The 23,515-nt window shown below is 38.3% G+C and overlaps 1 protein-coding gene across 10 annotated transcripts in view; it reads left to right on the top strand.

The window, feature by feature from the left end:
• Positions 1-2,753: 2,753 nt before the first annotated feature.
• The window catches only part of TCF4 (transcription factor 4), a 349,439-nt gene continuing 328,677 nt past the window's right edge, over positions 2,754-23,515 (top strand). For 2 of the 10 annotated variants that reach the window (XM_046024544.1, XM_046024543.1), the window contains exons 1-3: positions 3,977-4,232; positions 5,126-5,217; positions 6,929-7,001. In XM_046024544.1, coding sequence (XP_045880500.1) covers positions 5,146-5,217; positions 6,929-7,001 — 145 coding nt within the window. In that variant the 5' untranslated portion in view covers positions 3,977-4,232; positions 5,126-5,145. Of the gene's footprint in view, positions 2,962-3,681; positions 3,787-3,976; positions 4,233-5,125; positions 5,218-6,266; positions 6,285-6,447; positions 6,465-6,928; positions 7,002-23,515 lie in introns of those variants that run through there. The other 8 variants (XM_046024539.1, XM_046024540.1, XM_046024541.1 and 5 more) reach the window with 8 other exon arrangements.

The following is a 23,515-nucleotide window of genomic DNA, read 5'->3' as shown; positions in this document are numbered from 1 at the left end:
CAAGTCAGATCTATCACTCACCATAGACTACTGCCAATCTCTTCCTCTTTTAGTTCCTATGATCCAATCAGCTTGGTGAGACTGGGCTAGGAAAGAATCATGTAGTACCCACACCAAGTTCTACCTCTATATCAGGATTTATGGACAGGTTTTTAAGGAAGGGAGTCTGTAGTTAGAAGAGACACCCCAAATCGTATCTGCTACACTTAACTTTTAATCCAAATTTCACAAAATTCTATTGAGTCTTCCTTTCTAAGCTGTCTCCAATCTTCATAAGTATAACTTTGTAGATATATCTATTCTTCTGATAGTTCAGGGGGAAAAAAAAACAGAAACAAAAGCAATCCACATTTGTCCCCGAATTTAATATAGGAAGGGGGTTGCATGGTTTTCGGACTGTCGGGTGTTGTTTTTAAAAAAAAAAAAAAAAATGTGCTAGAGGTGCCTGAGTGGCTCAGTCAGTTAAGCGTTTAAGTCCTGATTTCAGCTCAGGTCATGATCTCAGGGTTGTGTGACTGAACTCCTGGTCAGGCTCCATGCTGAGCAGGGAGTCTGCTGGAGATTATCTCTCTCCCTCTGCTTTTCCTCCTGCTCACTCTCTCTTTCTCTCAAATAAATAAAATAAATCTAAAAAAAAAAAATGCTAGCAATCGGTTGTGTGCATTTAGGTTTCAGACCTCATCATATCATTTTTTTTTTTTTTTTTTCTGGACAGACCATTTATTCCCCTTGAAATTCAGGAGAGGGAGACTCTTACAATCTAACTAGAAACTAGAAAGAATCTTAAGGGATTATCTTCTAGCCTCTATATTTTACAGTAAGACATTGACCTCAAGCCTTAGGTCATGGAGCTGATTAGAGTTAGAACCATCAAATGTTTGTGAATTTTTTATTACATCATCTCAGTATAACCCTGTAGAGGCTTACTTTGAGAATTACAGATAATGCAGTGATAATACAGTGTAAAGTGGTGTCTACATGTAAAATTTATTTTAAGATGAGGACATGGAATGGGGATAGAAGACAGAAATCTTCACAATGTGTGAATATTCAGGAAACAAACTATAAATGCCCTAATTCTTGTTTTCTAAAAGCTTACATATGAATTAAAGGTCTTAAAAATTGATCTGAACTCTGTTACTGCCACAAAATTGCATCAGAAAATGGAGATTAGGTGGTTCCTGCTGCCAGATGGTATAGGAATGTGGTTGAATGTTGACTCTGATCCCAGACTGCCTGGCTTCAAAGGTGGGTTCTATCACTTATTAAAGTTGTGTAATGTTAGGCAGGTTTGTGTCATTTACCAAAGTGTCCTGAGTCAAGCTATTCAGCATTGCTTGATTCTGATTCTCTGTATATAAATATATATAATATAAAAATATTTAAAAAATACCCTCTAGAGTCATTCTCAGGATTAGAGCAGCCAACATTTGAAAAATTCTTAGAAGAGTGTTTCGCACATAGTAAACCCACTATGTAAGTGTTACCCCATCATTATGATTACTCGCTTTTCTCCCGTGGGAGGACTAATACACTGGTGGAAGAGAGAAAGCTCCCTTTAAAATCCGTGGACTGGATCAGCGAGGAATTAGAGATGGAAAGGGAAGTTGTCCTCTGTGGTGGCTCGGTCTTTATCTTTATCCCCTGAACTCCTGAAATTCGTCAAAGTGATCATTATTTGCAGGTCCCAGACCAGGAATCCGGCTGGAGAAGGTAACTGCTTGGCCAGAACTCTAAGTTGGGTCAGTAGTGGTTCGTGGTACAAACTCGATTTGAGTCTACGACGCAGTAAACTCAAGCCCTCTCTGAGTGAAGACCTCCTACTCTTAGAAGGCTCCCTTCTAGGGTCCTAGAAAAAGATGGGGTGGAGTGGCGAGGACAGGACCCTCATCCCTCTTCCAGCCCAGGAACGACAGCTTGGTTCAGGGGCCGTTCCCCACGCTGCACAAGCGTGGCGAAGAGGCCTGGCTCCGCACGACCCAAGAATGCGGGCTCTCTTTTTGTTGGTGGGGCCAGCGCGGCCTCTCCCCAGCCTCCCTTCAGGGTGAGCCAGGGCACCTGACTCCCCTGAGGAAATCTGTGGCGTGTAATGCCTAATTTATTTTGAAACTACACTTCCGAGTAAAAAAAAAAAAACCCAAAACCAAAAATACAAAAACAAAAAATAGGGAGAACCAAGGAAAGCGAACAAGAAGCAGCGGACGGGAGCACGGGGCCTGCGAACAGCCCCAACCTCAAGACCCCTCACGGTTCGGCCCCACGCGCGACACCGGACTGAGTCCAACCACCCGTCTCCGATCCCGGAGGAGGCGTGGCCCCACGCGCCGCCATCTTAGGTGCCTCTCTAGGCGCTCTGTTTACTACTCTATGGCCGCTCGCTCCCGCCCCGCCCCTCCCCAGTCATTGTCTGGAGGAGCAGCCGCGGCCGCAGCGCCTTCTCTTTATAAGCCCGCAGTGCCCGGATGTGAATGGATTACAATGTATCTTTCAGGGAAACCTATTATTATCAATGTGACTCCACGGGGGAGTCAATGGTGATGATGATGAGGAGGAGGAGGATGATGATGATGAGACACCTCTAAACTTGGAACAAGTTTAAGACTTTATAAGAGGAGAAGAAAAAAACCCCACCAACAAGATTTGTTTGAGGAAAAATTCTAACTATCCTGTATTGATATTTTTTTTATAAACAGTAAGAAAAAGTTGTTGGATTTTTTTTTTAATGATTTCTTTTTTGGGGGAGGGAATTTTGTTGCAGTTTTATGGTGGAAAATGCAAAAACCAGAGCCAGGTGCATAATCTTGTATTCTGTGGATATCCCTGGAGCAGAACTGAGTACCAGTTAAAATACTTTTTTGGGGGATACACATGTGAGATACTAAGTACTTGCAGAAGATTTTTGTCTTTCTTTTTAAAGTCACTTTCCTTGGAATATTGTGAGCATATTTGTGGCCATTTAAGGTAACGTTACAATTTGCTGTCAGAGTAAACTGTTTGTAATTGAATTTAATTTTTAAAATGTCGATCCCAATGTTTTAGTAAAACAAAAGGAACAACCTATTAAATAATTGCCAGTGGGAAAAAGTGTGTGCATGCATTTTGTGTATGTACTTGCACATCTAGCAATTACAGGGTTTCTGGAATGTGTATTTTAACACACGTTAAAATAGCGTATGTTGCATATACTGGTTAAAGCACGGTTGTTATTATGAAACGATAGAATTATGAAGCTTAATTTTAATCCTAAAAAGTGATGTGAAAAAGTATGTTTTAAGAGCATGCAAGGCCTGCAATGGTAAATGTTGAATTCAAAACTTATAGTGCTGGCGAACGGGGACTTAGCGTGGCTAGGAACTCAAGTGTAAAAACAAAACAACATCCACCCTCAAAAATTGCTTTTTTTTTTTTTTTTTGGCGAAGTTTGCAGCTATACTAATCTGTGACTTAAAAGGGAGGGGAAAGAAAGTATGCAATTTAGGTTTCGCCCCCAGTGCAAAACTACCGAAATGAAAATCTCCCCAGCAAAATGTGGTTTGGTTTATATATGGAAAAGAAAAATATTGTTCCTCTTGGCAAAGTCTTTTTGCATCACGTGTATTTGCAGCCTAGTATAAACTTGCTTTGCTGTGTGTGGATGTGTGAGTGAGAGGGAACGAGAGTCAGAGAAAGAAAGAAGTGAGGGGATGTAAACTCGAATAAATTTCAAAGTGCCTCCGATGGATGAAACGAGCAAAAACTGAACTGTTCAGGCTTCAGATTGTAACTGACGATCTGAGGGAAAATGAGGTGCTCGACGAATTTTCGTTTGTATTTTTTTGCGAGGCGGGGGAGGTGTTGAGATTTTTTGGGGGTGTGTGTGTGTGTGTGTGTGTGTGTGTGTGTGTGCGTGCATCCCAGCCAGCCCGACCCGAGTGAGCCGCGTCTCGCCGCCGGAGCCCCCCCACCCATTTCTTTGCTGAACTTGCAATTCCGTGCGCCTCGGCGTGTTTCCCCCTCCCCCCTTCCCTCGTCCCCTCCCCTCCCCGGAGAAGAGAGTTGGTGTTAAGAGTCAGGGATCTTGGCTGTGTGTCTGCGGATCTGTAGTGGCGGCGGCGGCGGCGGCGGCGGCGGGGAAGGAGCAGGAGCGGGCGCGGGCGCAGGAGGAGGAGGTGGTGGTGGTGGAGGCAGTGGTTAGACATGAACGCCGCCTCGGCGCCGGCGGTGCACGGAGAGCCCCTTCTCGCGCGCGGGCGGTAGGTACCGGCGCCGGCGGGGCTCGGCGGGCTGAAGCGCCGGGCGGCGCGGGGCTGGGGCTCGGCGGCTCCGCACGCGGCTCCGCGCTTCCCGAGCCGCGGGCTCCCGGCTCCCGGCGCTCCCAGAAGAGACACCCCTTCCCCTCCCGCGCCTCTTCCCTCCTCCTCATCTCTACCCCCCCCGCCCCCCCTCCCCAGCAATGCCACTTGGAGGGACCGATGACTTTGCCAAGGGCCTGACTTTAATTTTTACAACCCTTTCTTTCACAAATTAGGGTGCTGGACAATTACAGGACCCGACCCTCCACTTTGCTCCCCCCCTTTCGCCGACCCTGTCACCCCTCCCCCTTTGGACGTGTTTTCACTCCAGAGACGCTCATCTTTAATTTCTTTATAGCTACTTTGAAATGCAGAGGGGAGTGGTGTGTGTGAGTGTGTGTGCGTGTGTGTGAGTGTGTGAATGTGTGTGAGGGGGGTGGGGTGGAGGGTGGGGGGAAAGTTGAGACCGGATCGTTCTGAGTAGTTTCTCTTTTCTGTGATCCATTCATTTCTCGCTCTACCTCCTGTTGCATAAAATGATGCGCTGAAGAGCGGCTTTTTTTTTTTTCCCTTCCCGGATTTGGTTTTATAGTGGATGTTACCAGTTTTGATCGTCTCTTTGGAAATACAATATCAATATCGCTTTTTTTTTTTTTTTTTTTTTGCTATTGCTGCCTATTCCATCTTAAAAAAAAAAAAAACCAACAAACTCTCCCATCCCTCCCTCCTTTCCGCCTTAATCCCGCCCGCCCCACATCCCCACCCCCAACCCCCCCAGTCTCCAAAAATCCGATTGTGTTTTCTCCAAGGATTGGGACTGGATTTTCTGATTGCGGTTATTTCCATGTTTCTAGGTTTGTGTGATTTTGCTAAAATGCATCACCAACAGCGAATGGCTGCCTTAGGGACGGACAAAGAGCTGAGTGATTTACTGGATTTCAGTGCGGTAAGAAAGAACGGTGGAAACTAACAACAGCTGTGAAAAACAAAACAAAACAAAACAAAAAAACCCCAAACACTTCAGCTAGAAACCAATAGTAGTCTAAAGGACAGGAATAATTTTTAATTGGCTGAATCCTTGGCAAACACGAAGGTCTTTTTGATAAGTTTTTAACTACAATTTTTGGGTGTGATGGACGAGTCAGGCTCCCCCCCCCCCCCCCAGAGTGTAATTACTTGCCTTGAATTCCCTGCCCACCGGACCTCCAAAATAATGGAATCTCACCCCAAATGAAAGGACAACCCTAAAACCTGGCTTTATCTGAACATGAGAGTACTCATACTTTGCATACTACGTGTTTTATTTATTTTTTTTTTTCTGGAAATGGAGAAGAGAAAATAGGAGACCCAGTTGTCTCTTAAAGTTTTAAATTGATGATGCTTTGGGTTCGTAGGACCTGTAGTCCTCTTAGTTGCATCTTTTCCTAGGATTCTGAAAACTCGTGTATGTGTGCCGAGCATCATACATTCCTTAGACTCCTTTAGACTGTTTTGGTAAATTTCACAGTCGTGATATCAACACAAAGCCAAACTTACACACTTGTGGAGTTTTATGGCTGTAGTTGGTCCCTCTTCATCCCTTTGCTTCCCTTTCCCAAACCAAGTCCCAGACCTGTCAGGGGAATTAATTCATTTTTAATGCCAGATGAGTTTGGTGTAAGATGCATTTGCAAAGCAAAATAAAAAGAATCCACAAAACACACAAATAAAATCCAAACCGCCTTCTAAGTGGGGCTCTTTCATGTTGCTGCTGCTGCCGCTGCCGCTGCCGCTGCCGCTGCTGCTGCCGCTGCCGCTGCTGCTGCCGCTGCTGCCGCCGCCGCCGCCGCCGCCGCCGCCGCCTCCGCTGCTGCCGCTGCTGCCGCTGTTGCTCTTCTGGACCTTCTTCTGGAGAAATGGCTTTCGGAAGTTTTGCCAGGAAACGTAGCCCTAGGCAGCTTTGTAGCCCCCTTTCTGCTTGCTGCACTTTCTCCATTCGTTCCTTTGCTTTTTGCAGGCTCTGACTCAGGGAAGGTGCGCATTATCCACTAGATACGTCGAAGAAGAGGGAAGCCAATTAGGGTCGAAATAAATGCTGGAGAGAGAGAGTGAGAGGGAGAGAGAGAGAGAGAGTGAGAGAGAGTGAGAGAGAGAGAGAGAGAGTCTTGCTACAAATTGCTCTCATGTTAGAGACGAAATGAGAATTTAGTGCAGGTGGCACTTTTATATTTATTTGGGTTCACATATGACAGGCAAATCCTATACGGGATGGAAATGGACATTGCCACGTTTATGGCCAAGGTTTTCAATATAAAACAAACAACTTTGTTCTTCTCCTTTGTAAAACTAGTGTTTTCTAAAGAGGCCGCTGCCCTCCAACTTGAATCTTGATAACATTATGGGGACTGTGTTTGTTTAAAGTGTAGCAGTATTGCCTAGTGCTGGCAGTCTGATGAACCTGAGGAAAAAGAAAGAACAGTGGTAAAGGGGTGGGGGGGGGCGGTGACTGGTAATGTTAAGCTTGCTTTGGTTTTAAGTTGGATGGTGATGTATTTTACTGAAATGAACCTTTAGCCTAAACTCTTAAGCTATTTGGTAAGAGTGTGAAAGATCTTTGACAAACTCTAAAAGGCACAAATGTCTTCTTTTCGACAGTAATATTTCTTTGTTTCTTTTAGATGTTTTCACCTCCTGTGAGCAGTGGGAAAAATGGACCAACTTCTTTGGCGAGTGGACATTTTACTGGCTCAAGTATGTAAATTCTTTTCTTAGCGTGTAGTTCAATGTTCTTAGCTGTTTATTCACTCTGTATATTTTTGGCTCTGTTGAAGTGTTCTGAAAAAGTCATTGAAATTTTAGCCTGTAATGATATGGTTATTTCATTATCCATAGTAGTATAGCTTACACAAAATGTTATCTTTTGCAAAATTAAAATTAGGGCTTTTTTTTTTTTTATCAATCAAGGAAACTGTCTCAGAATTCCATTACTTAATTTAAAAGCAATTTTCTAATACAGTTGTAATCAGACATGTGAAGATAAGGCCAGTGTTGACATGGGGAAAATGAATTTATTTCCCTATTTGAAAATAGAGGGGAAAAACTAACTTTCAAAAAAAGGGAAAATCCCTTGTAAATAATATTAATTATTAGGTACTATGTATAATTAACCCTTTTAAAGAAGTGAGCACTTAATTTTGCAGATGAATCCTGCATAGCAAACCCTAGCTGTAAATAGAGATCCTCTTGCTCTCTGAGAGCAAAGTATGAATTCATTTATCTTTAAAATATCCTTTTTGGTGCTTTAGCTGTTTTTTTCCCTAAGCATTTCCTTGTGCAGTGAATTTTTGCTCTATTTAAAGTTGCAAATATGGAAGGACTTTTACATTTTATAAATGAAAGGTCTTTGGGTGATGCTTTAAGAAGATGTTAGCGTTATTCACAAAGGAATCTGTGTGTGCAATGATTATCTGGCATTTAAGGAGGAGTTTTAATAGAGGACTCCCTGAAGGTCTCTTATTAAAGTGAAAACTGAAAATATGATATTCACTTAATTTTTTTTTTTTTTTTTTTGGTCCAGTGAATTTCATATAGGAAGGAAGCATACATGGTTGCCTGCTATCCTTTAGATTTAGGCTTAAATCCATTTATGCTTTTTAAGCAGCTGTAGTATTTTAGGAGTTCTGGTAGTGGTAATAACAGTACATTAGACTGAGTACCACTCTTAAGTCAGACTGGTAAATGTTGACATCTTTTAGCTGTGAGATGCCAGTGGAATTTTCTGTTAACTGTTGAATATAATTTCACATCTCTTAATTTTCATTTGATGCTCTGGCAATGAAAGAAATCTGTTCATCTTTGTGATTTGTACAATTGGTATGCTTCTATAAAATCAGTGGCTTTTAAAAGTTGCTCATTTCCGATTAAGTTACTTCTCTTTCTTCTGGCTCCCATAAGACTATGTTATATCTCCATAATTTGATTTATAATGTTAGAGACTATAAGATGCCTCCTATAGATCTATTTTATGTTTTAAATTTTGGGGTCCACTTTGGTTAAAAATACTATTGACCCTATATTTGTGTTTTGCTGCCTTGGACCCTGTTATATTTTCCGTTAAGGGACTTCACATCTTTTGTTGTCTTGGTATTATGCCTTCCAAATTTTGGTATTATATTCTCTACACAACTTTGAAGTACAGATCAGTATAAGTAGCTCTTGTAGACAAATTAATTTTTCATGTTAAACTATCAAAACAGTAACTAACTTTATCTCTGACAGTAATTTTCTTTCTGGTTTTACTTAAAATGTGTATTCAGCTTAAATCTAAAAGTAGATTATGTCAGAAAGGCCCAGAGATAGACTGCTTTCAAAGTGCAAAAAACTCTTTTGCACTGTGTGAAAACTGATACATTTGGAATAACTTAAGTGTATCAGCTTAGGTATGGTTTAATAAAGTAAAGTAATTTAGGAGCATGAAATTGTGTTACATTTAAAAAGACATCTGAGCATCTGGTCCCTTTTTTGTGTTCACATTTAAATAGAGTCTTTGCTATGATGTTTAAATGTTTACAGAGAGTACAGGCTTGATAAGTATGAATATGTATTAATGCATTTTAGTAAGTGATTATATATTGAACTTACACAGCTCTTAAGACAAATATATATCTATATCTCTCTATCTATACACACAAACACACAAGTACACGCACACATGCATAATCCTAGAAGAGACTTTATCCTTAGTAAGACATGTTATGATATTTCTAATGAGGATGCTGTGATTATTTTAAGGCGCTGAACACTAAGTTACAGTGTACCACAGTTGTAGTTTCAGGCCCAAATGTTTACTTGTAAAGGTAAAAAAGTGCAATGGCTATTTTGTTCTGGCAGCTGGATTGAAAATGCAAGGTATTCATCCACTGTGGTATGTTGGTGACTATAATATATGGAGTACAGATTGTAGTGTTGGTTTTTCTCATCTATTCAAGACATATTTGAACACAGAGCTATTAGTGAAAAAAATGGCTTATATTTCCACTCTATGACAAAGATAAATCTCTTTTAAAGAATATCAAATAGAAAAATCAGGAAAACTGTACTTTGCTCTTTAACTGGAAGGATGAACTAGGAAACTTTGGACAGAGAAATAATTTTCTAAATTTGCTGCAGGTTAATATCCATTGCCTTGAGTGGCCTCAGATGTCCCTTTCATGGGTAGCTTTGAAACTTGGGTCTAAGAAAAAAAAGACCCAGACTGTAAGTAAGTAAACTGTTCATATTTGCAAAACCAGCCATATTTCTTCAAAGTGAGGCATGGTGATATTTCATGCATAAAGTTCCCAATAGCTTTTGAATCGATTAATATAAGATGCTCCATTGTGATTCACAATGTGGGAATGAAAGTAAAGTGTGGCCATATTCCCTTTAATCTTTCATTTCACAAACATGGTTTTCCCTACCACCTTAAGAAATGGTGAGGCTGCCAGGGAGAATGGAATGTAACCTGAGCTACAGCCTGACATTCCCAGGGAGCATTTTTCACATGAAAGGCTTTTGTCAACCCAGGAAAGGACCAGCAGTTTTTGTTTGATGTTTGCAGGTGTTCAGCAGAGAGCACTAAAACAATTCAGCCATGGTGGTTCAGAGCTTCCATGACCTTAACAGAATGAATTGGTGGGCTCTGGAATTATTTTTAAGAAATAGTTGTAACCTATATGGTAACTTATACAAAGGAATTTAATATCCGTTATATCATTGATCTTAAAACAACTAAAAGCATACACATGCCTGGATGATTGGAAAATTATTCTTGTTAAAAAGTAGGGTGGCAAAATCACCAGAAGAAAAAAAATGCACCTAAAGTCTATAATTCATTGATGAACAGGGGTTAATTTTCTATTATAACAAAAATATAGTTCATTTGGTTACCCTTGAGTCTTTTTATGAGCAAAAGAGAAACATACTAGCTTTGGCATCTTTTTAAAAAGTAGTTTTCAAGTTGGGCCACTAAAATGATCTCTACTCAAGAACAGCCCTCGTCACATCTGTTACATGTATTTACAGTTAGTCTGTGATGGATATTACATCTTCCTCTCTTAGTTTAAAAGTTGAGCTTTCCCCCCCATAACTGTTTAGTTTTACTTAGGTGTTCAGTGTTTGTTAAAGATTGCCAAATGGATGGGTGTTTGAACGATTAAGAGCAGCAGTCAAACTCACCATATCCCTGTTGTGGTCATTTCTGGAAGAGAAGAAACATTTTTTGATGTTCATACAGGTTAGTTAACCTCTGTCCACATAACACCAAAATGATACATCAATTTAGTCAATTCAGGGAGAAAAAAATTGATCCAACGGGTGCTTTTCGTATCACAGAGAAAATTCAAATGGTCAGCATCCTGAATTTCTATCCATAACAGTTTGAGTTCATGGTTATGGTGTGAAAAAAAAAAATTATCTCTCCTTAAAGGCATTTGTTGAAACAATCATTTAACGGTGTGTTTGTGTGTGTGTGTGTTTGTGTGTGTATTTGTATGTATGTGCACGTTTTAAACCCGCCTTGCTGTTGTATAGTACAATTCACAATGGTGGTATGGCTTTTTTGTAAGGAGTGGAGTAAAATAGTAGATTTAAAAATAAGTAAAGTGGCACTAAACCCATTATACTAGAATCATAGAATTTGGGGGATAGCAACCGCTTAGGAGTAGACAGCCCAGTGCCTTCCTTGTGCAGAAAGAAAGCTGAGGTTCCCACCTGTGCCTTTATTTGCTATTCTAAAACACAAGTTTCGATCTGCTTATTCTTTATGGCTCTGCACATCCTTTACGGGAATAACTCTGGCTCCACTACTGGTGTTTTTCTGTAATCTGTGTTGCTTAATAGGGGTATAGGGTGTGTGTGCTGCTTCAGCATGTGCCCTTTGAATGCTTTTTAAGGTTTAGAACTGTATTTTGGATTATTGATCAATCTCTTTCACGTGACCTCCCCTGTGGATTATTTGCAAGATACCACCTTGAATAATAAAGTTTGGATGGGCATGACACTGACAAAATTTAAGTGCTTCTTAATATGTCAAGTGGCGTACTGTGCACCTTATGTTTATTGTATCTTTTGAATCCTTACAAGAGCCATGAGATGCAAGGATTGCCATGCTCAATTCATAGATGAGGAAACTGAGACTCAGAGATGTTCAATGACATGCTCTCAAGGCAGCCGGGGACACATCAGTTGTAAACCCAGGTCTGCCTAACTCTGTCCTTTTTACACATACACACATAGCCTGATATAGATTATTTTTCAAGATTATGTAGACATGAGAATATATTATTGAGGCTTGGCATGTAATATTATTCCTGATCTTTAGAGTAGATAAGCACTTTTTAAAAACATATTTGAGATAATGGTATAAACCGTGATATTTTTCCTGCCTTAGTGTCCAGATAAACTGGCTTTCTAATTTATGTTGGATTGCATTGTAATTTGGCCTATTATTGTTATTATTATTATGAGGAGAATATAGGAGATCTTTTGAAAGTTGTGCTTTCCTTCTGTTGTGGATAGACAGTCTGCTTGGGTGCCCATGAAAGTACTTCGTTTTCAGTTATTTTTGTATACCTCATCAAACCAGAAGTTGAGGTAATCGAGCCTGCTCTGTTAATATCTAAAAAATAAAGATTTACTATTTTTAACTGTAAAAAAAAGTTTTACAGTTCATTGTTAGATCTTTGAAACTTAATATTCAAGAAAAATAATCCTGAACTCCATCTGCATCACCAAAATAAGCAGTTTTGAAGTTTTGATGTGTCTATTACCAGACATGTGCTTAAAATGTTACGTTTTCTAAATTCAGAAGGAAGAAGCAGTACTCTATTTGACACTGACTTAAGTAAATAAAATGCATTAAACAAGCATGGGGATCCAAGATCTATTGAGACAGAAATGCTTAACATTTTTGACAGCATCAGCAAATTATCTTTACCCTACTATTGTAATGAGAAAATCACTTAAATAACAGATGAACAGCTAAGTCACATAAACATATATAATAGAACTATGTAATGAAAGTTTATGCTGTTAATTGCTCGAATCTGTCTTAAATGCTTAGAATCATGGAGCAGTAAAGACTGTCATATAAACAGTTTTGTTTTGAGCTTAAAATTATTCCTTTTTGCTTTCATCTGCTATGATAAACAAAGTAATTTTGTAAGCTTTACAGATCAAACATTTACTCCTAATGGTAAACTACATTTTATATTGGAAGTTTGCAACCTCGTCCAAGGCATCGAGTTGAGTCCTGGTGGCCCCAGGCCTGTGATTTTCAACGTTTAGTATTATGATGCTATTTAGATCTGTTCCCATAAGCCAAGATAACAGATCTCAAGTTGCCTAATAAGGAACATGGTGTGTTTTGAAATGTTCTTCAGTTTACAAGTCTTGAACCAAAATGTTCTTGGCCAAACCTTTAGACTATAAATCTATATGTTGAGTAAGTCAGATCTCGCCCAGATAGAGCATCAAACTGAAGCTAGGTAGGAACAGAAAACAAATCCCCCTTTCCTTATTTTTTCATTTTATGAGCTATATTTTATGACCAGGTGTTAGTCCAAGTTAATTAGCTAGCACTAAGTATTAGAGAAAGTATAACATATCATAGGGCTGTGTTTTTTTAAAGGTTATTTATATCAATGGTTTCTTATTACTCTGAATGAAATTTTCAAAGTTGACTACCACCTTTATAAGCTTACACTTGGGTTATCCATTCTCTAAATCAGTGAGCCCATTTAGACTCAATGGTGAGTTTGCACATGAGTTTTAGGTTGATATTTTTGAACCACTTGCCTCCCAATGCTTATGAGAGAGCTGTTTGAGAGGTACTCATCTAATCTTTAGAGAAGATTGGTTGACCCTCTGTTATAAGCAATATATATATCTTTTATTTAGTGTCTGACTCGTAGGAATAGCAAAAGTGTTGAAAAAAGGTTGTCATGTTTGCTTTCATTTCCAAAATAAATAAAGGCCTAGTTAATCAGCGTATCAAATACCCAGGTGTGTTTAAAATCAGTTTATATGGATGAATTTCAGTACGGGAAGAAAGTATTTTATTTAAAGGTGCAGCCACAAGATTGTTCAAATGGATGCTTTTGTACTTTTGTGTGACAATTAACATTTAATGAATGACTTTCTAGACTGCCATTGGTGGTAATTACTATATGTAGTTTATTAACTGCGATCCATTGTTGGATGTGCCTGTATTGATTTGTTTTGCAAACAACTCTTCACATGTTCAGCAGTATTTGTACGTTACTTTTTAGAGAACCTGTTTCATTTGCTGATTGCCTCTAAAAATTTTAGCTTACAAATCCTCATGTGCTAAAATGCCTCTTAGATCAGAGTCATTTTAATTGAATTAAAAATTCATCAACTTTTCAGCTATAAAATTTTTGCATTTAGATCCTCAGGGAATCACAAAGGAACTACACAATAGTGATTTTAAAATAACTAATTTCTAGAAATTTAGATTTATAAGAGACTTTAGAGATGCTCTGTTATTTTTTAGGTGAAGAGGCGAGGCTTGGGAGGAGTAAATGTCTTTTGCCCAAATCTTACAGTTGGTTATTGGCTATAATAGGGCTGAAATACAGATGTCCTGACCCGCTGGTCAGGGACCCCATGCTGCTTTTAATTAAAGTTTGGACTCAATCAGTTGGTACCAAGTGTATGTTTCTTAAGAAGAGGAAAACGTGTATAATCTCCCATTTCTGAAAAAATAATCAAAATTTAGGTTATGGGAGAGGGACATCATAATCCAGCTCACTTGTCTTCGTGTGTTCCAATTTGGCTAAGGCAGTTGACGAATAACTGTTAAAATGTATTGTGTTATTAAAAATAACAAAGTAAGACCCATGATTAAATATCAGGGCTGTAATTTAATCTCGGGGGTTCTGGTGCTGTTCATAAACCATTTGGCTTTTTTCTGTAACAGATGACGTCAAAATACAGCTTGATTGAATTATGACCCTGGGTTCCAGGAGCACCTGCTTATGCCTCCTTACTTCATGGCATGTCAGCATTTCCATTACAAACTTTTTTTTTTTCTCTGACATTTTAAATTTTAAATAGTTAAACTAGACTGATGTTTGGCATATAAACTTTCAGCCCCCCGGGAAAAGACTATTTTCCCAATAAAACAGAGAAGGTGGTGACAAAGCCCCATTAGAGAATGCCTTTTAGAATGCTCTTCCTTGCTTTAATCTTCCATTAATTTAAACATTCCCCCTTTGAGGTACTTAGCTGAATTGCAGAGCATCCAAATGGAAGGTTTTTAATTTCAGATTTCCCAAGCCAAGACTTAAATACAAGATATTTAGGGTCTGTTAAACTAGGAAAAGACCTAGCTTATAGAAAAGAGGATACTGAAATAACAGCTCTGGACACTACAGTTTCATGCTCTGTGAAATGCTGGAGAGCAAGACATGAAAACGTGCAAGTTGGTGTACGTTGTCAGTGATTACTTTTATATCTACTTATGATGAGTAAAAACGGATAATGTATGGTTTCGAAAGGTGTATTTATTCCTCTCACTATCTGGAGACTTGTAGCATACATAGCTTCTGTTTTACCCCCTCAGGTTTTAATGTGTTGGCCATAGAGAGAGAATGTTGTTTCCATCTAGCTGCTTACCTTCCTATCATAATTCTTGGTGATGGTTCACCTAGTAGATATTTGTAGTGCCTGTTTTGCTCAAACCCCTGTGTTAGTAATTATAAGATAGAGAGGGACTTTTGGGAGATAGGTCCTGCCCCGAGAGGGCATAGATTCTGATAGGAAAGGCTAGAAAACCACATACGTAATTAATAATCAGTGTCCAAAAGACGAGTGCCATTTATGTTGTGGGAGTTTAGACAAATAGAAATTATTTCTTTTGGAGGAAAGTGAATAATGAAGTCTTCATGGACAGATCAGCTCCGATCCTTGAAGGGCAGGAGAAGCATTTTGATGTATGGGGACAGTGGGACCAAGCATTTTGTGTCAAGTTCCCCTGTGAAGCAGACACAGAGGAAGGCTATTGCAAAAGATGATTACAGAGATCTCGAGAAAGAGAGACTCCTCACCTCTGCTGTGGAGTCAGCTCTGGTCTGGACACCTGCAAGGAATTCCGCCTGCAGTGTCCCTATTTTGGGAACCTTTTTTTTTTTTTTTTTCTTTCCTGATTTTAGGATTTCCGCAGGGGCATTAATGATTATAATCTAGTTTCTTCCAAGAGTATGTGTTCCAATGGGAGCGTCAGGATGGAAATCATACTTTTTATGTTCGCAGGTCCAGACTCTTCCTATTATATCATTCAGCAATGAAAAGTTTCTTGAGCCAAAATGATAGCTACTGTGGAGAAAATTATTTATTTAACTGAAGTCTGGAAATCTAGATTCTTTTGCAGTGTTTGCTGCTAAGTAGCTGCTTCATTTTGACAAAGCGATAGGACCTTAAAGCCTATATATCTTAAAGCTGAAAAAATACTTTGAAACTTTCCAGTGAAATTTAGTAGGGGCTTTATACCATACTTAACAATATTTTCAGACTGCAAGAATTCATCATTATAATTTTATTATTACCACTATCATCACCATCACCAGAACCACCTCTTTTGGTTCAAAAGCTAGCAGGGAAATGTGATAGTTTTTATTGCCTTATTATACATTCAGAAATCCATTTAAAAAAAAAAATTTTCAAAGATACTGTGATCCTAGGCAAAACTTATACAGTCTTTGTAAAAAAAAAAAAAAAGTTATGGAGTGGCCAGATACCCCTTTGGTTAAAATCTACTGTAAGTATATCACAAATAGGAAAAAAAATATATAGAAATGCCATCCTCTCCTCGAGTATTGATGATTTCAGATTGAAATGTCTTTTTCTTTGTGACATCCAAGTATTTCAGTGTGTAACACATGCTTTCAATTTCCACAAGGAGCCAAAAAATTCAAGTGATGGTTGAAATAGGCTTAAGAAGAACTTATTAATGTATGATTGTATTTGCTACATTGTAGAATCAAGATTTTACAACAGAGAGAATCTTCTAGATCCTTTTTTAAGGAATGTCAGTTATGAACCTATGTACCCCCAAAATTTCTCTTTCACTTTCAAAAATAAGGGATTCATAGTAGAACTATTTTGCAATCAATGCTACAACTTTAAACTCAGAGAGGAAAAGTTTTGGTCATCAGATGGCAATAATATTTCAAGACTGACTAAACAATTTCAGACATAACCCAATTTTGTAGTTTGGAAAGCAAAGACCAAGGAATATCAATTTCAGTCCTTGTTTGAATAATCATTCTTCGTTGTATGCCTTCTTGAACATCATTGTCTCCTAACTGGTATCCTAAATCATTGAATGTCTTTCTACTCTTGTGGGCGCTGTGATTCCTCATCTGGTTACCATTAGCCACAGGTTAATTTTCTTTTGACACCATATTTCCCCTGATTTTCCCAACCTCTTATTCATTTTATCTCTCCAGCCTATGTAGAATTATCTCTCGTACATGGGATGTACATTTGCCCTCTCCCACTTTCATCCTTACTAATTTTGGTAGTATTGGATAAGGTGAGAAATAATCTACAATTACTTTAACTAATTTGACTTTAAAAATTCTTGTATTGTTTATAAAGGCTGGTTGTTTAAAGAATTTTGAAAGCTTTGGAAAGTGAAAGGGATGAATGAATGTGATTTTTTTTTCAGTGTGAATGTATTTCACTGGAATAACAATAGAATTATTAAAAATTCTTAGCTTTCCTTTACTCATTCATTCATTAATTCAGTAGATGTTTTGGAGAACCAAGACAAATTACAGAGCTAGACACTGTGGTGATGGAAAGAAGAACAAGTGTCAATGTTAGCTTTGCAGTTAGAGCAAGCATGACTTTGTTGTTGCGAGGTGGAAGTTCTGTAGTGATTCAATAAGAAAGGACTTTAAAATAAGTGGTGTTGACATCCAGAATTAGACTTCTTGAAGAGAAACTTTAAAAAATGGCTAAGTGCAGACTTAACATTTCCAGCTGCAGCATAGGGATACTGGAATTAGTGTACATGTGTATTCTACGTGAGTATAAAGGAGAATGGATTCCAATGATTAGGGAAATTGGACCTGGGAGAGTATTGTTATGAATATACTTTCAAATTTAGTACCAGAGATTCTTTGGGAGGCAATGGTAATTACATTCCATTTGTCCTTTTTGAGCAGAAATGAGAGTTTTGGATTTATAAGTAATGCTCATTTACTTCAAGGACACTAGATATGCATGATTGTCTTTCTTATTTTCACGCTTGAATTTTTTAATATTTATTCTTACAATTTATGTGCAGTAAAGTTATTCATTTAGTTTTAAAATTAAATAATTATTTATTGAGCATCTACCATGTGTCAGATACCACGCTGCGTGCTGGGAATAAAATGGTGAGCGAGATAGATCTCTTCCTACCTTGCCTTAATGTGGGAGGCAGACATTCACTTGAAGAATCAACCAAAGAAATATCAAGTTCTACATCTGAGCATTGGACACATATGCCGTAGGAATATTTGACCAAGCTGAGGAGTCAGGAGAAGCTTCCCTGAGGCTGGTACACCCGACCTGAGGTCTGAGGGATGGAGGGGTGGTGAAGTGGCAAAGTTGGCTGGATAGAGAGTTGATCATGGTGATTGGGCTGGGGACTCGAACATGGTCTGAGCGAGGCTGGGAGGAGTGTAGAGGCCAGACCTTGTAAGGCTGAGCAAGAGGGTGCCTTTGCAGTGTGCTGCCAGTCAGATTTGTGCCTGGGCACATTCTGGCTGCAGCCCAGAACACAGTTCTTTTTTTTTTTTTTTCTTTAAAGATTTTATTTATTTATTTGTCAGAGAGAGAGCACAGGCAGACAGAGTGGCAGAGGGAGAAGCAGGCTCCCTGCAGAGCAAGGAGCCCAGTGTGGGACTGGATCCCAGGACGCTGGGATCATGACCTGAGCCAAAGGCAGCCGCCCAACCAACTGAGCCACCCAGGCGTCCCCAGAACACAGTTCTCAAGGAGAGTCGGTGTGGGTGGCCCAAACCAGTTGTGAGGCTTCAGAAATCCAGACGAGAGATGGTGCTGCTGGTCCTACAGCATGGGTGTAGGACAGAGAATTGACTGTAGACTTTCTTTGATAATCTATAACTTTAGCCCATTGGGGAGGGAGCATTCATACTGGGCACTTGCTCTTTTTTGGTGAACCTTTTCATAACTTTAATACTTGAAAATCTGTTGTACCTTCTAAAAGGAACTGTGAGATCTATTTCAACTGCCCTGGGATATCCACTGCTTTTTTAGGAAGCAAGTACCATAGAACTGCTCCCCCCCCTCCCCTCACCCCAGGCAAGTGGTAGATGGATTTCACAATTCTCTTGAGTGAGGGTACAGAGGTGGGAGGGGAAGAAGCGGGCAAGAGGGATTCTTCTTTCTTATTCAGCGGTCATTAGTAATTATGCACTGTTTAGGCTTCCTGTAGCTTCTGTCCTTATTACTGGTCAACATTACGATAGCTTGGCTAAATCTGTGGAATTCCTTGAATGCCTGAAGTCAGGTATCAAATAGCATGTATAGGAGGTATTGTTGAGTGTCTTTGCTGGTGACCATGAGGAGGGGGCTTTGATTTATATAATAACTGTGTCTGAGATCGAAACACCATTATTTGATTGTATTTTGTCCGAGGTGGCCCTTGGGGGGAAATCAACAATTCTTTGAAGTTTCCCGCTTTTACAAGTCCCAGGGAAGTGTCCTCCTCCATTTTTTCTAATGAAGGCCTCCCTGTTTTATTCTGACCACCTCTTTCTTTCTCTGCCCCACTTTCTCCATTTTCTCAGTAATCTCACTATTTGCTATTGGGAGTCACATGTCCGATCAGTATGTTTGTTAGTCCATTTTAGTTAGGAAAAAGACTGCCATCCTTTTGTTATATTTAATGTTCAAGTTAAAGAAAAAAACAGCCTGTCCTGCCTTCCTTCCTCCCTTCCTCCCTTCCTTCCTTCCTTCCCATCTTTGCTTAATCCAGCTAGTTAAAGTATTCGGGTACTGCTCTGAGTATGGGTTGGATCCTGACTTCAATGCCAGTTGGTAACACTTGGCTCTGTGATCCAAGAGCTCTGCGTGTTCGTCCTCAGAAGGGTGCTGAAAGGAGTGAGTCCTGGAGTGGTTTACACCAGGTGGATAACCCCTAGAGCATGTGCCTTGCTGCTGATGAATAGGCAGGTAACGTTGCTATAAGTGGACAGGACTCACGTATTGTTCCTGCCCCCTGGAGAATTCCTTCAGCATCTAGGCATGCGCTAGCAATTCTCAGTTAAAAACGAAGATGGAATATAATTACTTAACTTTGGGGATGAGGAGGTCATGCAGATTGTTTTAACAGTGTCTGCAGTGCCTTAGTATTATTATTATTTTTAAATGATAGAATGTTATGGTTAACTCTATGCTTGAAATATTTCATAATTGAAAACAAAACAAAAATGTAACAAACCAAGTAAAACCTCTCATTCTCATTCACATTCCCTTCTGAGCACCATCTTCTTTCTTGCCCTCCTTCATCGCAAGAGTTTTTGTCAATTGCTGTCTATCCTGGCTACTTCTAAACCCTTCCACCCATACCCATTTTAAGTCTAATACCAATGAAATATTTCAAAACATACTGTATCTCATAATGCTTGATACCTACAAAATAATGCATGTAGCATGTATAAATTATGAAGTTTAGTGATGGAATGAAGACCTCTAGACCCACTGCTCAGTGTAAGAATCAGATCATTTGCCTCTCCTTGTGGGTTCCTTTCTTATCCATATCTCCCTGTCTTCCCTGACAGAGGTAAATATTCTCTTGGGTTTTTATTTATTTTTTTTTAAAGTAGTTTTATGACATGTATATGCATTTCTGAATAATAAGTTGTTTGGTTTTTACTTGATAGAGAAGTATAAAAAATGGTAACAGTCTTACACTGTCTTGTGTTACTTACTTTTTTCATTGGGTATTATATATTTAAGATTTGTCTGTGTTAAGTGTAGCATTAGTTCATTTCACTGCTGGTGAATATGCCTCAATTTACTTATGCACTTTCTAGTTCATGATTAAGTTAGTGAACCTTTGGATTCCATAAATGTCATTTTTTGTTTTTTGAACTACACAATTTCCTGAACATCTCTTGATAATCTCTTGATCATGTTTTTTGATATCTGTAGGGTAGATATCTGTGTTGTTGGGTTGTAGAGTTATGCAAATGTTCAAAATGACAAGATAGTGCCAAATTGTTTTCCAAAGTTTGTTACCAGTTTACACTCTTTCTAGCTTAAAAGTTTATCACTGTTGATGCATATGATTGTCCATCTTTGGTGTTATCAAATGTCTTAAATTATATCAATTTAGTCAGTATAGTCAGTTAGTATTATCTAACTGAGGTATTAGAATTTGCATTTCCCTGAAAATTAATGAGGTTAAGGGGCACCTGGGTGGCTCAGTGGGTTAAAGCCTCTGCCTTCAGCTCAGGTCATGATCCCAGGGTCCTGGGATCGAGCCCCGCATCAGGCTCTCTGCTCAGCAGGGAGACTGCTTCCCTCTCTCTCTGCCTGCCTCTCTGCCTACTTGTGAGCTCTGTCAAAGGAATAAATAAAATCTTTAAAAAAAAAAAAAAGAAACAACAATAATAGATACCCTTGTCTTTTTCCTGATTTTTCCCTGTTGACATTGATGATGGTAGATATTTTATTAAGGAAGTTTCCTTCTATACATACTCTGCTAAGAGTTTTATCATGAATGATATTGAGTTTTAGCATATGCTTTTTCTACATATTTAAATTATTTTTAAATGCCCTTTAATCTGTTTATGTTGTGAGTGACATTTATATTTTTCCCTATGGTAAACCCCTCTTGTATTTTTGGGATAAAATTAATGTGATCATGATGTGTTTGTATTACTTTCTTAAGAAGAATATTCTGGACTTAGTTTTCTAATATTTTCTATTTATGCTTATAACTAAGATTGGTATATAATATCTCTTGTCTTAGTGTCCTTGTCTAGTTTTGGCTACAAGTTTATACTGACCTATAAAATGAATAGGGGAATATTTCTGCTCTGTCTTCTCTAGAAGAGTCTGTATAGGGTTGAAATCTGTTCCTTGAAATATGGTAGAACTTATCTGTATAACTATCTAAACCTGAAGTGAGATTTTAACCACTGATATAATTTTTAAATAAAAAGTAATGAGAATCAGAATATTAACTTTCTTTTTCAGATAGTTCTAAAATTATATATGTAAAAAATTATATATATATTTATATATATAATATATATAATTTTTCCATTTAATATAAATTTCATTTCATATAAATAAAGTTATTCATGGTATTTTCTTACTAGCTTTTTATTCTCTGCTAATTCTATAATTAAGTTTCATTTATCATTCCTGATTTGGTATTTTTCTTGATCAAGATCACTAGAGGTTTTTCTCATCTATTGGTTTTCAAAAAGAATCAACTTTAGACTTATGGATTATTTTTGCGTATGTGTTATTTTCTATGTAATTAATTTTTAATCTTTATTATTGCCTACCTTCTATTTGCTTTGGGTTTATTCTGATTTTCTTTCCAAGTTCTTGAGTTGACCACTTAGCTTATTAAATTGTCATCATTTTTTTTAATGTAAGAACTTAAGGCTATTAAATACCTTCTAAGTACTGCTGTCACTGTATTGCATAGGGTTTAATAGGTAACGTGTTCATTATATTTGGTTTATAACTATTTTAAAAGTTCCAATATAGTTTCTTCTTTGACCTTTGCAGTATTTATTGGTGCCTCGGAAATTTTACAAATGAATGTGTCTTATCCTGTATTGTTGACTTCTAATGTAATCTAATTGCCAGAGAACAGCTCTATGTGACAACAGTTCTTTGGCTTTTGCGAAACTCGCTTTATTGGCAGTTTTACTTAATCGGTTTTCATAAACGTTCCGTTCTTTTCTTGAGAACAGTGTGTATCCTTTTACTGAACTGAAGGATCTTTATGTGTCCAGAAATTTAAGCTTGTTAATTGTGCCTTAATATCAGCTATACCTTTATGAATGTTTCGTCTAACTGACCTACTTGTCTTAGAGAGAAATGGATTGAAATAATCTTCTCTGCTGGTGACTTTGCAGATTTCTCTGTTACATGCTTTTAAGTTTAGAATTGCCAGATCTTCCTGGCTAATTAAGCACTTTTTCGCTTTGTATGTGGTCATCCTCTTCCCGCTCTTTGTCTTAAAGTCCATTTGTTTCTGTTTTAGTGTAGTTATCTCACTTTTTGGCTAGGATTTGTCTAGCATATCTATTTCTTAATGCTTTTGTTTTCAATCCACCCATGTTGTTGTGTTTTAGGTATGCCAACTTCAGCTGAATTTTATTTTTAATCTAATAAGATAATAACAAATTACTTAAATCCATTTATTGAATTTTGTACTTCAGTTTAGGTCGGTTCCATAGACTTTAAGGTGCCTCTTGGAATTGTGCAAGATGGAAGCTCTGTGATTACCTGTCATCTCAAGTCTTGTTAACATTTGCGTTGCTTCTTATACACATTTTTTTTTCTCCTCCCATTCCTTTGAAGAGATTGATTAAGGTTTTGTTTGTTTCTTACTTCATTTTCCCCTCTCATTGTTTGAAATTTGTTTCTATTTTTCTATTATTTATTTGTTTCTATTTATTTTTCGATTTTAGAGATTTTATTGTACATACTTATCCATCAAGGTCTAAAATTTGTCTATAGTCTTAATTCTCTGTTGAAATAATTTTAAGACCATAGATTACTGTTCCCCCATCACTCCCCTCCCTAGTTACAGTATTTTTATTTTGAGCTTAAAAAAATTTTCTATTGGGGCACGTGGGTGGGTCAGTTGGTTAATGTCCAGCTCTTGTGTGATCTCAGGGTTGTGAGATCCAGCCCCGCATCAGGCTCTGTGCTGGGCATGGAGTCTGTTTAAGATTCTCTCTCTCCCCTCTCCCACTGCCCCTCTTCCCACCCCCTACTTGCTCTCTCTCTCTCTCTCATGTAAATAAATACATAAATACATAAAAATAAGATATTTTCTATGAATTAGATATTATTTTATAGGCAGTGTTTAAATTTACCAGTTTATTAATTTCTTTGCTCACCACTTTCTGGTATTTTAGATCTTCTTTATGGGATTGTTTTGATAGTTCATGAAGTATATCCTTTAGAAGGTTTTTGGAATAGGGAGGTTAAAG

This window comes from Meles meles, chromosome 12 (genome assembly GCF_922984935.1).
Source record: "Meles meles chromosome 12, mMelMel3.1 paternal haplotype, whole genome shotgun sequence".
NCBI lineage: Eukaryota > Metazoa > Chordata > Mammalia > Carnivora > Mustelidae > Meles > Meles meles.
This window is presented reverse-complemented; position numbering and strand designations above follow the sequence as displayed.